The sequence below is a fragment of the Amborella trichopoda genome, chromosome 3 (genome assembly GCF_054954075.1).
Source record: "Amborella trichopoda isolate Santa Cruz 75 chromosome 3, AtrichopodaSantaCruz75HAP2 v2.0, whole genome shotgun sequence".
Taxonomy (NCBI): Eukaryota; Viridiplantae; Streptophyta; class Magnoliopsida; order Amborellales; family Amborellaceae; genus Amborella; species Amborella trichopoda.
This window is the reverse complement of record NC_142338.1, coordinates 3369294-3383211: the sequence shown is the minus strand read 5'-3', so window position 1 is coordinate 3383211 and position 13918 is coordinate 3369294. Positions and strand designations below refer to the sequence as shown.

General features: G+C 34.2%; 1 protein-coding gene across 14 annotated transcripts; it reads right to left on the bottom strand.

Annotated features, from left to right (window-relative positions):
- Nucleotides 1-1180: 1180 nt before the first annotated feature.
- On the bottom strand, nt 1181-11862 carry LOC18439804 (S-adenosyl-L-methionine-dependent methyltransferases superfamily protein). Of its 14 annotated transcripts, none has more exons than XR_016052735.1 (13): nt 11553-11862; nt 11210-11345; nt 10383-10480; nt 10189-10293; nt 9200-9262; nt 8891-8964; nt 7976-8492; nt 7835-7894; nt 6192-6375; nt 5071-5177; nt 4756-4830; nt 3236-3344; nt 1181-1495 (listed from the first exon to the last, which is right to left on the bottom strand). XR_016052735.1 is itself a non-coding variant. In XM_020670823.2 (13 exons), exons 1-12 carry the CDS (start codon nt 11614-11616, stop codon nt 3237-3239), a joined length of 1542 nt encoding a protein of 513 aa, XP_020526482.1. In that variant the 5' UTR covers nt 11617-11862; the 3' UTR covers nt 1181-1495; nt 3236. The 14 variants fall into 14 exon arrangements, 4 of the variants coding, with proteins under 4 accessions (XP_020526482.1, XP_020526484.1, XP_006850024.3 ...); XR_016052729.1 differs by having other exon boundaries at nt 7835-7873; XR_016052732.1 differs by having other exon boundaries at nt 3236-3321; nt 7835-7873.
- Nucleotides 11863-13918: the final 2056 nt, after the last annotated feature.

The following is a 13918-nucleotide window of genomic DNA, read 5'->3' as shown; positions in this document are numbered from 1 at the left end:
TTTCCTTTTAATAATTTGACCATTTTTTAATTGTGTTGGATATAAATACTCGTATTTATCTATAGGTTAGGTACCCAGTTCTCTCAATAGGAAAAATTGAGCTTGAAGATCCTAAATTTTTGAAAGGTGAGGTTTGTATAAATTGCCCACCTTATACTGTAAAAGTAAAAAGCACCTTTAAATTTTGTTGGAAGATGTAGTTCCGATGTAAAAAACATTACAATGGCTTTAAAAATTCATATTCAACCCTAACTATGAAATTCAAAATTCTAAAAATGGTACAAATCGAAAAGATCTATAAACACTCGAAGATCTTAAAAATAGACAGTCCAAACAACTTATTACAAGATGCACTATTTTTTACAACTTGAAATTCCTTTTTTTCAATATCATCAATTTGAAGGTTTTTCAACTTCAAAACTCTTTCTACTTTTTGAAGTGCAACCTTCTATGGTATAAGGTTAAGGTTGCAACCTTATAAAACTTTTCCATTCCTGAATGTATGTTATTTGGTTCATGCCACTCAAATCAATCAAAACCTCTATCTTCATGCTAGGAAACCAAAACAAACATTCCAATGGAATGAGAGAAGTACTAGGTTCCAAAGCCCGAACATTCGAAAACTCATTTGTCATCTTGCTAAGACCACCATAATCTGACCCAAATAACAAAGATACACCTCATACAAGTTTAACAACTCGAAATAAGACATTTTAATATAAAAAACATGCACTGAAATCTCCTCGTAAAAAAAAAAAATGCTATGAATTCATAAGACTTCAAACAAGCGTGATATTTCCATCATTAGATTTGGGTAGCTTAAAAAGAGCCATATCACCAAAATGTCAATGGCCGGTCGAAATAAAAATCAAGCTCAGTAAAAAACTAATTAAAACCAGTATTTGACACGTTTGAATGCTCCAGTTAGCCTGTTTAAAGCAATTCAACTAAACAAGCAAAATAAGAAACTTATTTTTTCTAATATATAACATATTTTTAAACTATTAATCATTTTTTTTAATATTTTCATAATCCAATCAAACTGATTCGATGGGCAAGCAATTTTTTTCTGATTAGACCAGGCTACTTAACGGTTCAATGGCAAGTGAGATCCTTATAACATTGCCCATAATCGTACATTTTGCAGCCTCTGATCATTAAAATGCAAGTTGGCCAAGTCTCTCACCAAAAGAACGCTTAATTTTTTTATTACTACCATTGTTGTCACTGTTCTTGTTGTTCAATTTAAAACGCAATACATATTGCTTTGACATTTTTTGGATGAGTAGTATATTATTTACAAAAGGAATTCACTTGGAAACCAAGTAATTTAATAAATGGGGCACATTGGGTATTAGTCCTTTTCCTGCTAATACAAGACTTGAGAATATCTTTTTGACCTTTAGAGGATAAAGGGGAATCTGTCTACATAAGACTTCAGCTTTCCAACATGTCTCAACTTCTTGTCACCATACAAATTGGTGGGTGGTTTGTGCTGAAACAAATGGAGAGAGAGAGAGAGAGAGAGAGAGAGGCATGCTACACAAACACAAAAGCAAACAAAAGGGAAAAGCATGTATACAATGGCAAAGATGCAACAAAAGTTTCATTCATTATGTAGGAAAAAGGAAGAGAGAGAGAGAGATCTTAATGTAAACAAAGAATAACAAAGAAACAAGGAACCGTCATGAAAACATACAAGAGAAAAATGAGATAGAAATACTTCAAAAATAAATAAATAAATAACAGAAAGAAGCCAATAGAAAAGAGATGATTTGGGGGGCCACTCTTTCCACATGGCCCGTGTGGAAAAGCCTTGCCACCCCTAACTTTCTTACAAGGAAAGAAGAAATGCCACAAAGGCTTGAATCTGTTTCTGACACAAAAGAGATGAAGGAAAGAAACCTGTAGATACCAAAGATTTTATCCTTTCAATTTGGAATCACTTATCTTCAGACGGAAGGTATAGCTATGATAGCCCTCAAAAAAAATTCAGACTGGACTCTTCAGACTAATCCTTTTCGAAAAAGGACAAATTCACCTGACTTTATCAAAGTTCACTTGCAATTTTCTACATTAATTCATGGTATAATAGTAATAACTTTGGAGATTCAATTCATCTTTTCTGAAAGTTAGTTGTATTAATAATACTAGTACATATGAAGGGACAATCAGGAACGGTACTTAAAAAGGCTCCAACTCGCCAGGGGGTCTGAGCTCCAGTCCTCCTGGTCTGACCTGGGCGGGTCCCGAGTTAGACAGTGAATTATCAACAAGAAAAATCTACGGAAAAAAAAAAAAAAAAACCAAAACAAAGGGAGACCTAGGTGATTGTAGGGTTTTACAGCTAGAATAGCCAGCCTCCAATCTGGTCCACCATGGGCAAGCCATTAGTAGGACTGCCGATTTTCTAAACATTGGTGAGGAGTATGGCCCTAAAGAAACCTATCATATTTTCTAACCATAGTTTGCAATCGGGTTCTAATGAACTAAAGTTAATCAGAGTTAAAAAACCACAAAACCTAAAACAAAGAGATAGGAAACCAGAAAGTGCCCGGTATTTTAGCCTTGAGCAGAAATCCAGGAAAAGACTGTTATTAGTGAGGAACCGACCATTTACCATAAAAAGAAAAAAAATGGAAAAATAACGAGCCCACATAGAATTACAAAGAAAACCATGAAGCAGTGAATGCTTTCCTATTAAGAAAATCACCTCAAAGCTGATGAGAAAACACAATAGAAAGCATAGAACAGGCAATTTGATAAAGACTCAAATCTAACCAAAACTTTGAATTTTGCTTGACAAAAAATAGGGTCAACTCCAGGCCTGTTCAGGTTGTGACCCTAAGTCATTGGTTGAGTTGTTTTCACATCCAGCTAGACTCTGTGAATCTACTACATTCATGTATCTCTTAAAGGAGGAAACATAAAAACAAAAATACAACAAAATACAATAATCTAAAATCAAACTGTATATCATTGCCAAAAATTAGGCATCGTATTCCATTATCCAAATCATGTACACTTCTAATCTTGTACTGGTAGGGGATAGGAACCCCAAAAAGCAACTTTTTTCTTGGAATAATTTACCCTAAACTAACAAGAGAATCAAAATTGAGAGGACTCTCGATGTTCAGAGAACCAGAACGGAACCCATAATTCCGGATACCCATAAACAACTCACAGTTGGTGATACGCAGAATCAAATACTAGTTTGGGGGACAAAAACCCAAACCTCAAATTTGAGTGATCGAATCTCCATTCGCCCATTCAACATGCTCATTCACCATGGCATCTTGGAAGCAGGTTTCCTCTGGCAACCTAAAACTTAGACACATCATTATCTGAACAAAGAAAAGATATAGTCAGGTCAAGAACAAAATTAAATAAACAAACTCAAAAGAACACACCACCAATGTGTAGTTCATTCCCATTAAGGCATATTTATTACAAACCAGAGAATTACATTTATATTGTATATTTTTGTACTTTTTATAGTTCTCAGATGTACACAATATGCCCTGCTTTGTAACTAGTGAATCTATATCATTGCATGAACATAATTCACAACTTCATCTCCAGAATCAACTCCCTCACAAGATTATAGATACATAAAACAAACTAAAACTATGTAGCTCTGCATGTCAACAAAAAAACAAGCAAAAAGATTAGGTTAACATCTAACATACATAACATATTTTTATCCAAAAATAGTTCAGCAACCAGAAATGGAGTGAAGGATCCCTGAAGGGAATGACCCCAACAGTGGAGGGTGATCACCAGAACTGGACTCGACCACAATGGTAGGTCCCACTCCATCACCATCCAGTGCAATGGATTGGGGTAACTCAATGGATATGGTTCTACAATTCATTAGCCATACTCCAATCCGCTCTATTGTAATAATACTGACTGCCTAGACTTGCTCTGATAGTCCATTACAATCTTCATGGGTAAACTATAAAGAAAATATATTGAAGAAATCATCATTTCATCTGAGAGAATTACCAACCTAGCATGATTGGCTCATCTTCAATCTTCACACAACAACAGGCAACAGCATTTGGATATGTTCACTAAAAGTTTGATGTCCAATAAGAACATTTTCTCCACATAACGACATTTTCTCACCTCTATGCATGCTCTTTATTGGTTAGTAATAGAAAACTCAAAAGCAATATTTTGACTACTCGGGCAAGTCCCCTCAAACTTGCCCGAGTCACTTGGGCTCAGCATGAAACCTCCACAAACAGGGTACATAATTTACATATAATTAGCTATATTTATTTTTTGATTGATTTAATCTTTGATCAAAATCAATTAGCTTTGACTTATATATAATTTATTTTTATTTTTTTATGGTTTTATGTTTCTTATTGATTTTTTTATTTTCTATTTTTTCTCTTACTCTCTTTTTCCCAAAAAACTGATTTAACCAGTTTCCTATTTCTTAGTCTTTGAAAAAATTTCCTCATCTTTGATAAAAAAAATTTTCATTTTTTCCTAATTTTTTTTTCATTTTTTTTGTATTTTTTTTTTTTTACCAGGTCATTAGGATGCTAAGGGCGGACACAGGCAGGTTGACTTGTACTCAACTGAATAACTCGGCTAGGCCATGAGCAAAGTTCCAAACACTGCTCAAGAGCAAGACTTTTACCATGATGGTGTATGACAATCAAATCAGTACGATGAATATTGGCAATTCAAAGATTCAGAAAACTAATATCATCTCCTGACATTCCTAAATTGGTGTACCTTATTTGGAGCAACATCCCTGACCAAATGAATTGTCGGATTTTGTATCTTTGCATTCAAAAAAGCCTCGGCCTCCTGCACAGCATTACCCCCAGGAAGAAAAAGAATGGGTAACCAACAAAAACCTCAAGTGAACATTCACTTTTTAAACAATATAATAAGAAATGGAAGGATAATCTACAGCAAAAGATGAGGAATTTCGTCAGCAGGTAAAAATTAAATCAATGAAATGAATCCCATGGTTCTTAGCCAAAATTTAAAACATACATAAAGGAAATCTATGGCCATTCATAAGATTTGCAAAAGGAAACTCACATGAATGATTGACTCTTTGGATTCATTTGATCGAATGAAGCAATAGCAATGAATCCAAGGGAGAGGTCCTTTCCAATATTTCTTTAGAAGTAGACCCTTGAAAACATCTGTTGTTGGAATCAACAAGGGAACAAGTAAATGTTGCATGAAATGCTAGATGTGGTTGAATGTTGCAAATAAGTAATTAGTCACTGACTAGTATAATTAGGAACTTGGTTGTTCATCAAGCTCATTTAGCGTGAGAAATGACAAATTGGGGAAAACATTTGGTCAGCCCAAGGGTGGACCTGGATAGTGTCTGCACTCGCACATTTGGGGGCCACGGGGTCATTAGTTTCGGCCAAATTGTGGTGCACAAATCCTCTTTGTCCCAGTGAAGAAGATTGTGAAAGAAATAATAATTAAAAAAAAATGGAAACTAGATTTTCTCGAGGAGAGAAAAAGCACCATGAATAGAACCCATCCATTTTAGGAAAGAAAAAATGATGTTAAATCGAGGCCCTGGACAGATTTAACCCAAAATTTGGTAGTTTGCTTCATTATCATCAGATAAAGAGTTAATAATAATAAAAATACTACTACTAATACTATAGATCAAGCCAACGATGAAATGGACAGCCTGCACTTATCAACTCCATAAACTCCATTTTTCTGATTCTTTTTCATGGGCTTCTTCATGAGGCCAAGAGTCGAAACAAATGCCAAAATAGGCAAGAGCAGACCAATGTAGCGCTGTCTTCCTGGGGGAGGACAAAATGTATTACCTAAATTTTGATATTAAAACTTTGGCAAAAATAAGTTTTCATATTAAAAAGCAACACGACGAGACTGCAATAACTGAAAATGGGCAACCCAAAAAAAAAAAAAAGCACTTGGAAGATCCACTATTTTGTAGCCAAAAATTGGCAACCCATACTGGAAATTGAAATTAGAATTTAGGCAAGTAGCTACAAAATATCTTTTTGGCAAGTATCATAAAATGGAAAAGTTATTTCTTTCAGTAAGACTCCAATAAAAACATTATTAAATAGGTATTTGACTTGCATATTTTTGAAGAAGGGAAAAAAAGCCAAGAATTACAAAAACATCGGAAGATGACAAGAAAGGCTGAAGTAACCTACCAAGGAATTGCAGAGCAGACGCAGGCAGATTCATGATGATATGATCAATGTGCTCCCATGGATTAATTGACGATAACTTTAATCCTCTCATCCGCTTGTTAGTGTTTCCTTTTTTCCTACTCTTTGTGGAGTTCGCAGAACTCACTACTGTACTATCTGCAGAAGAAAAAGGACATGCAAGTATCTGTGGAAGCAAACCAAGACAATTCTTCACTTCCAAATCAATTCAGAAGCACATATTGTACCCTCAATAACAAACTCGGAAGAATATGAGAATGTATAGTACTATACTTTAATCCAACGGACTATGGTATACTCATAGTCCAATGTGTCCATCACCATCCAATCAAATGGACAGTGATGGTGTCAGAGTGGTTGGAGAGGGTCAAGTCTTGTCTTGGTGGATTCTGCACTCTCTCCATCACAGTCCATTTCATGGGTGGACGATGGCCACATTGGACTAGTTAGTAGTTACTACATCATAACAAGTTGAATTGTAGTATATTTCACTGAAATAATTTATTTGAGCCTTTTACCAAACTATATCTCTTCAATGAGAACCAACAGCTCAAATTAACTGGAGAAGTTGTTGGCTTTTTTCCACATAATTGACTAATATTCTTGACTCTAATACTGTATATCAAAGCCTTCGAGAAAATTGCAATCGGAACTTCCTAGGACACTATTGAAGCCAATTCCACACATCTTAATATGAATAAGTGAATTCAAAGTGAGACAATGGGTTACGAACCCACCTCATATTAGCTTCTTTATGGACACACATCAGCAATACAAGAAAACTCAAGAAGATATCTGGCTTATTTGATTTAAAAGTTGGATACTGAAAATTAACTTACCCTCAAAGACTTTCGCAAATTGGCTTTCTTTTTTATTTTTGAGAAGAATACAAATGTGAAAATAAGGTAAAAAAAAAATGACTGGACACTAAAAGCTGTAACATTGTATTTTAAACTGTCTTTTTAAAATGACTTTTCAAATTATCAATGAACTATGATCCAGGTTTGCATTACATTGAGTTACACTAAAAGCTATTAAATTGAATTTTATATTAGTTTTGGTACATAACTACAAATATGTCCAGATCTCAATAAATTATGACCAAGGCAGCATTTATGACGAGGAAGAAATCGAAAAACAAATGTCTAAAATTGATTCAAGGAGTTCACTTCATTATTCAAATCACCCACTTCCAGATCAACTTGAGTCAGACGAACTTTCTGTTTTTAGCTTCATTATGGACTTACAAGTTTACTTCATTTACAAGATGGTGTTTGCCACCTGTATTTTAAATTAAAAAAATAGTGCCTAGAAGGAATGGTTTCAAAAGCCATCTCTTGCCAATCAATTCGCAACCTCATTCAAGATCCTCCATGATCGAAGATCCACTATCAGACCGGTTTATTAATCACTGTCTCACACAATAGTGAATAAATTTACTTAGAACTGTCTAGGTACTATAATCTTTAGTGACGAAATCTCCCATAAGCCTTATATTCAGCTGTCTTCCATCAACATAAAGAAACATGCCCAAGCAGACCCTACTACTCAAGGACCACTACTACATCAATGAAAAAAATTTCTCGTAAGATAAAAAATTCACTTTTCCTGGAAAAAGAAATTACCTTTCATACTCCCAGGCTTAGAATCTTCTTCAGCATCACCTATGATATTAGATCATCAAACTTGAGATGAATAGCATGTGTACTATTTGTTTAGTTCAAGAGAAAGAAAAAAGAAATCTTAATTCAAAAAATAAAGCTTACCTGTAGAGCTGCAGGTCTCAGAGTGTGGAGTTCCATCACCAGAAATGCTGCATACTTCCTCGGCCTTAACGGCATCAACTGGTGTGTCAGGATTGATTGGGCCAGCCATTAGTTGGTGCATGAAATGTCTCGCATCCATATTATATGTGCAAACATATTCCTCAACCTTGTTGATCTCTACATTAGTGCGTAAATATTGAACACTACTTGGATTTAAATCATTTGCAAAAACAATACAGCCCTTTTGCGCAGCTGGAATTGCAAAAGGACCTACACCAGCAAACATATCAGAAATGATCTCTCCTGGCTTAAATAAAGAAACTAGTCGCATATGTTCATGTTCCAGTCTTGAGTTCCAATAGACCAAGCCATAATCAAGCTTGAAAGTAGCTCCATACTGCTTTACTTCCGTGACCATGTCATCTTTGCCAGCTAAAATCTCAAATGACGGTACTCTGAATTCATTTGTTATTGTTCCAACTTTATTCGCAACAGTCTTGATTTTGGGATGGTTTTTCTACATCAAAAGAAGAAAGGGGAAAAGAAATAGCATTCAGAGAAATTCCTAACTGAGGTTGTTCAAAGAAAATGATGCAAAAAATAATCAAAAGTTCGAAGAAATTTGGAAACTATGTATTTCTTAGCATTTTGAAGATAACAATGATACATCATTATCTTCCCATTCATAGATGTTAATTATTATGCCCATGTTTCTATTAGAAAGAAATTCTGATAGAAAAAAAAAAAAGAAAAAAATAAAACAGAAAATATTTAGAGAAATAAGCAAATGTAACAACATAACTTCAAACCCACATCTCAAGAAGATGGGAGAATAAATGCATCAACACAAGTTTAATATCTTTTCAACTGCAGAATCAAGGTAAAACTTAAACCCCAATAGAATCTCATACATACATCAAAAATAACCTTGGAAATAACATCCTTGTACGGCAATAGTTCTCCAGTTATATTCAAATGGGCAATGTGACCTAAACAAGAATACCACACTTCATTATTATGCCAGGTAAATAAATAAGGTTATTCAAATACATACCAGAAACTTATTGTTCATGAAAATCCAGTAAAAGAAATTGAACAGCAATTCTTCCATAATGGACAGACACCACATTCAGAAAACAAGATGGAGATAGCAAAAAGCTTCATAAAGATGAGTCCAATTTGTGGAAGAAAATTGAACGAAAAACCCACAAGAAGGCACACAACCTATTGTTTCGAATGAAGAAGGTACCTCGACCCCTGCAGGAAGTATTTGCCTCAAGATATGGTCTGAAAATCAAAAGAGAAACAGAATCACAACTTAAATTGATGATCAAGGTTAGTGAACTCCATAAAAACCAAAATATATTCCATTTCAGAATTCATTCTCAGCTTGACATAAGAGTAGCACACATAAGTAAGATATTTTTAAATTCAAAGGAAATTTGGAACCAGAAACAGTGAGATGCATAAAGTGAACAGTACGCCCACACTGCTGAGTGCTGGCACCCTCACATAACCTGCCTTTTACCATATTTACAAAACTAAATTGATGTTAATGAGCCGCAGCCTAATTGGGTTATTTTTTATTGACCACTAGGCTTTGCGCTTTGAAGTTCCAGCTTAGCAAGAGAAAGAATAAGAACAAGGCATTCCAGTTTTAGAGACTCAATAATGCAGGGCAAAATATTTGAAGCAACCCATTGCTTTGTTTCAGTGAACAGATTACTAGTTCCGTATTTTCAACCAAAATAGAAAGATCCTGATTCAGATTGGCTACCAAATAAATGCTCACAAAAAAAGGATAATTATTAACTGATCTCTGAGATGTTTATTGGTAAGAATGACAATAACCTGATGCACATATTTCATCTAGTTGGGATCTTTTCACATGATTCTAGCATTGAAACTTGCTAGAGAAAGGAATTAACGCAAACACATGAAAATTCACCAATTCAAAACAAGATATAAGAGAAACTACAGATGGGGACATATGAAACCCTTATCGCAAAATACCCTTTAAACAAGCAGGGAATAAAACTGATCCATCTGACACTATGCATAATCTATCATCAATTCAAAAATGAATGGGGCCACCCAAAACAACAACAACAACAAAAACAAAACAATGAGTCTCCAGAGAACAACTACATGTCTACAAGCACAAGGGAATCATCAAAAGAAAGAAAAAGCTCTTATGGGGACTGGCCAATGACCTGCAGTCCAATAGGAATAGCCAAGGGTCAAAGTATAGGGAACCACATCAATTTCACATAGCTTCTTCAATTCATCAAGCTTTTGCTCAGGAATCTCCGATAACTCTGTTACAATTCCATAAAGCTCATCATTAGTCCTCAAAAACAGGAAACATTCAATACCATTGGTTGCAAATAATGATAAGAATGCTTACTTGTATTTTGAACTCTTTCTGATAAGACCACAAAACGGTTTAATTCACAACAAGGGTCTTGAACAACATGTTTGGTTCGCGGCCTATCTAGCAAGTACCTGAAATATTGAAAGCTCCAGAACTTTGCATGTGAGAAACTGAATGACAACATTATCCCAATGAAAATTTTCATTTTGAAAAATTATATAGTATATAGAAAAGCATAGCACTATCTTTCAAAATTTGTTAAATATAGATTTTCCTTTGAAAATGCATTAACTGCATAGATTATCAGATAAGGTTGTCCAGGATTCATGACTCCATGTATCTTTAAAACAGACTTCAAATATTCTCCAAAAACCAAATTCAATGCATAAAAAACTGCATCAAGAGCACAAGCAATAAGTGATTAAAACGTCACACTATGGCTCGGTCTTGCCAGGGGCCTGATTCAGCCTGGTCTGACTCATGCGAGTACAGGCCAGACCAGAGAATTTTCAGTAAGAAAAACAGCCCCCGCCCTATGAAAAATGGGAGACTCAGGCGATTTCGGGCTTTTGGCTACTAATACCCGGGCTCCCTGTTTGGTCTGACTTAGACAAGTCCCAACTGGAATCAGCAATTTTTTAACCACTGGAATCAATATACTAAAAAAGAAAAGACTTTTGCAACTATCAAATGGTAATAATCTCAGGTAAATTCTTGAATTAGGTGCTCAAAATGAGACTGCGTAAAGAGCTATATCCGTGTAAAGAATTTAGGAAAAAATATTCTGAAAACTAATACTGCACCAGAGTGAAATTTAACATTTGTGAGTGTATTTACAATCCAATCATCCAGAATCGTACCCATTCAAGATCCGAACAACTGATCCACACAGCTCACGGGGTATTCGAAGCGCCCATAGTTTCAGTTCCAAGATAAACTTACTCTCATCTAAAATTGCACTTTGATCGATGCTAGTATTACAACTCGCGTCCTCTTCTGCAACATATAATAATTTCTTCAAAAACCCAGCATTATTTCACGAACCCTAAACCCTAAAAAATTCTTCCGAACTCCAAACATTAAAATGAAGTATAACTAAGCTTGAAACATATTACAGACGATAACAATGTAACATGAAAAAGAAGGAAAAAAAGAAAAAAAAAAAAAAAAATCAAGAGCAGTGAGATGTAGCCATTGACGAACCTTGAAAGGCGGATTCGCAGTGAGGCTGTCGAGCCATGGATTTTTGAACAGGAATCGCCGCCATATTTGCGAATGAATCTTTCACAAAAATGGTTTAAGAGCCCTCGCACTAATCAAACGTCTAAAATGGGGAACAAGTTGCAATAACTAATGTACAGAAAATTATTAATCAGTTGTGCTAAAAGATTTACTACTCCCACGGGAGTATACTAATTATCTACTCCCTAGGGCAAACTTTAAGTTAATAGTGTCTTTTAGATCCCAAATTTTGGGATGAGATCTTTAGAACCGAACAACAACTAAACTTCACAAAAAAATATTTAAGAGCCCTCCCTCTTTATGTGACTAAAAAAAGGCATCCCAAGATTGCATTACAGCCTTAAAATTTTATGGGGGAATGATCTAGACGTTCAAGAACTTGAAATTCAATTGTTTTTATTTTTAAAAGTAATTTACTTTTAATTAGATGGATACCAAAATTTTAAATAAAAAAATTTAACCGAAATAATTGGTTTGTCCGAGGGAGTAAATCTATACTATGCTCCCGATCATATTAGACATGATCGTTTCCCTAATTTATTTTGTGTTTATTAGTTGTGTGTGGCGAGAGACTCTATTTCAATTTACTATGCACATTTTTAACTCTTTGATTGTTTTTATAATGGATAAAGTGAGAATATTTTTGTCAATTACGTTTTTCTTTTTTGGGTCGGGAATATTGGCTTCTACCTATCTAAAATAGTTAGTGGTTTTCAAATACAGGCCTCTGCCCATTTTAGAAATAGTTACTCATTTTCGAATGCGTCAATGAAAATAAAACTTAGTCATTTTAGAAAGGTAAAAAATTATATAAGGTTGAAACTTTAAAATGTAAAATTAAATATGCACCTCAAAAATCCATCAAAAAATGTGTTTTAATATTGAAAAACCCTTTTATTAATCATCTCGACATCAAGACGTATGAATATGAGAAAAACAAAGATTTTGAGTCCAAAAAATAGTGCATCTTGCAACAGATTATCTAGCCGTCAATTTTCAAGATTTTGATATATTTATAGATCTACTTGATTTTAATTATTTTTGGAGTTTAAAACATTATAATTAGATATGAAAATAGATTTTCAAAAAATCCTAATAATTTTTTGTACCAAAATTACATATTATGATAAAATTTAGAGGTGTGCTTTAATTGGATTGTTTAAGGTTGCAACCTTATAGGAATCACACCTTTTTAGAAATAGTTAGTGGTTTTCGAATACGTCAATAAGAATGAGACTCAGGTAGTGCTAATGTGGAGAAAGATAGATGCCAAAATACTGGAGCAATTGGCTTCTCAATTAGTGTAACAATGTTACACTATTCCAAAACTCACAACCAAAGAGATAGATTTAGAATAATCAATATGAGATGGAAGAAAAACTTTCATTCAAACATGAAAAATAGTGTACATAAAGGCATTACAATCTTGATACACAAGATAACTGTAGTACATATTAGCCAATTTTTTTACCATATACCTCTATTTAAATAGATGTTCTTACAACTATATTTACTACAATAACTACCCACTTACAATAAAAACTACTAACTACTTAGTAGATCCATAACTTCTTATTATACAAAATTATAAATATAACCTCACTACATTACTCAAAATAACTACTCACTTACAATAAAAACTACTAACTACCTAGTAGTTCTATAACTTCTTATTATACAAACTTATAAATATAACCTCACTACATCACTCAAAATAAAATAAAAACTAATATGATTTCAAAAACTATACTTTAACAATTTTAACAAACGACCCCAACCCCATTCCCAATTTTGTCAAATACATTTTGAGGTAAAAGAGCTATTGCTTCGTCCTTTTCAGCAACCACATTATAGGTGTGTTTTTCAATGGGAGCTGATATAGTGCCGGACCAAACAGTACATTTACTCCTTTAGGTAAAGGATTTTTATTTTCTTAAATAAAAAATTTTTGTAGCCCAAGTTTTTCAATAAAAGATATCAGGAACCAACCTTGAGCTTGAGTTGCTGAAGTTGTATTAGCAATGGTACATCGTAAGTTCCATTTCAACTACCAAAAAAAAAAGACATGAAATTTAGAAGGTCTAACTTGCTCTCTCTCTCAACCCGGAACCCTTTAGCCTGTTGGATCTTGACACCAATGTCTTAATCAAGTTGGGTCATGTTTTTTTTTCTTTTTCTTTTTTTTCCGAGCAGTTTAATGGTACGAATCGAATTTGAAAAATACCATATTTAATGTCAATTACTAACCAGTGAAGCCCAAGCCCAATTCCTAAGTTGGCTTCCGTCAAGCAACCCAAATCAACCGTTAAACTTTTCCTTTAAGGATC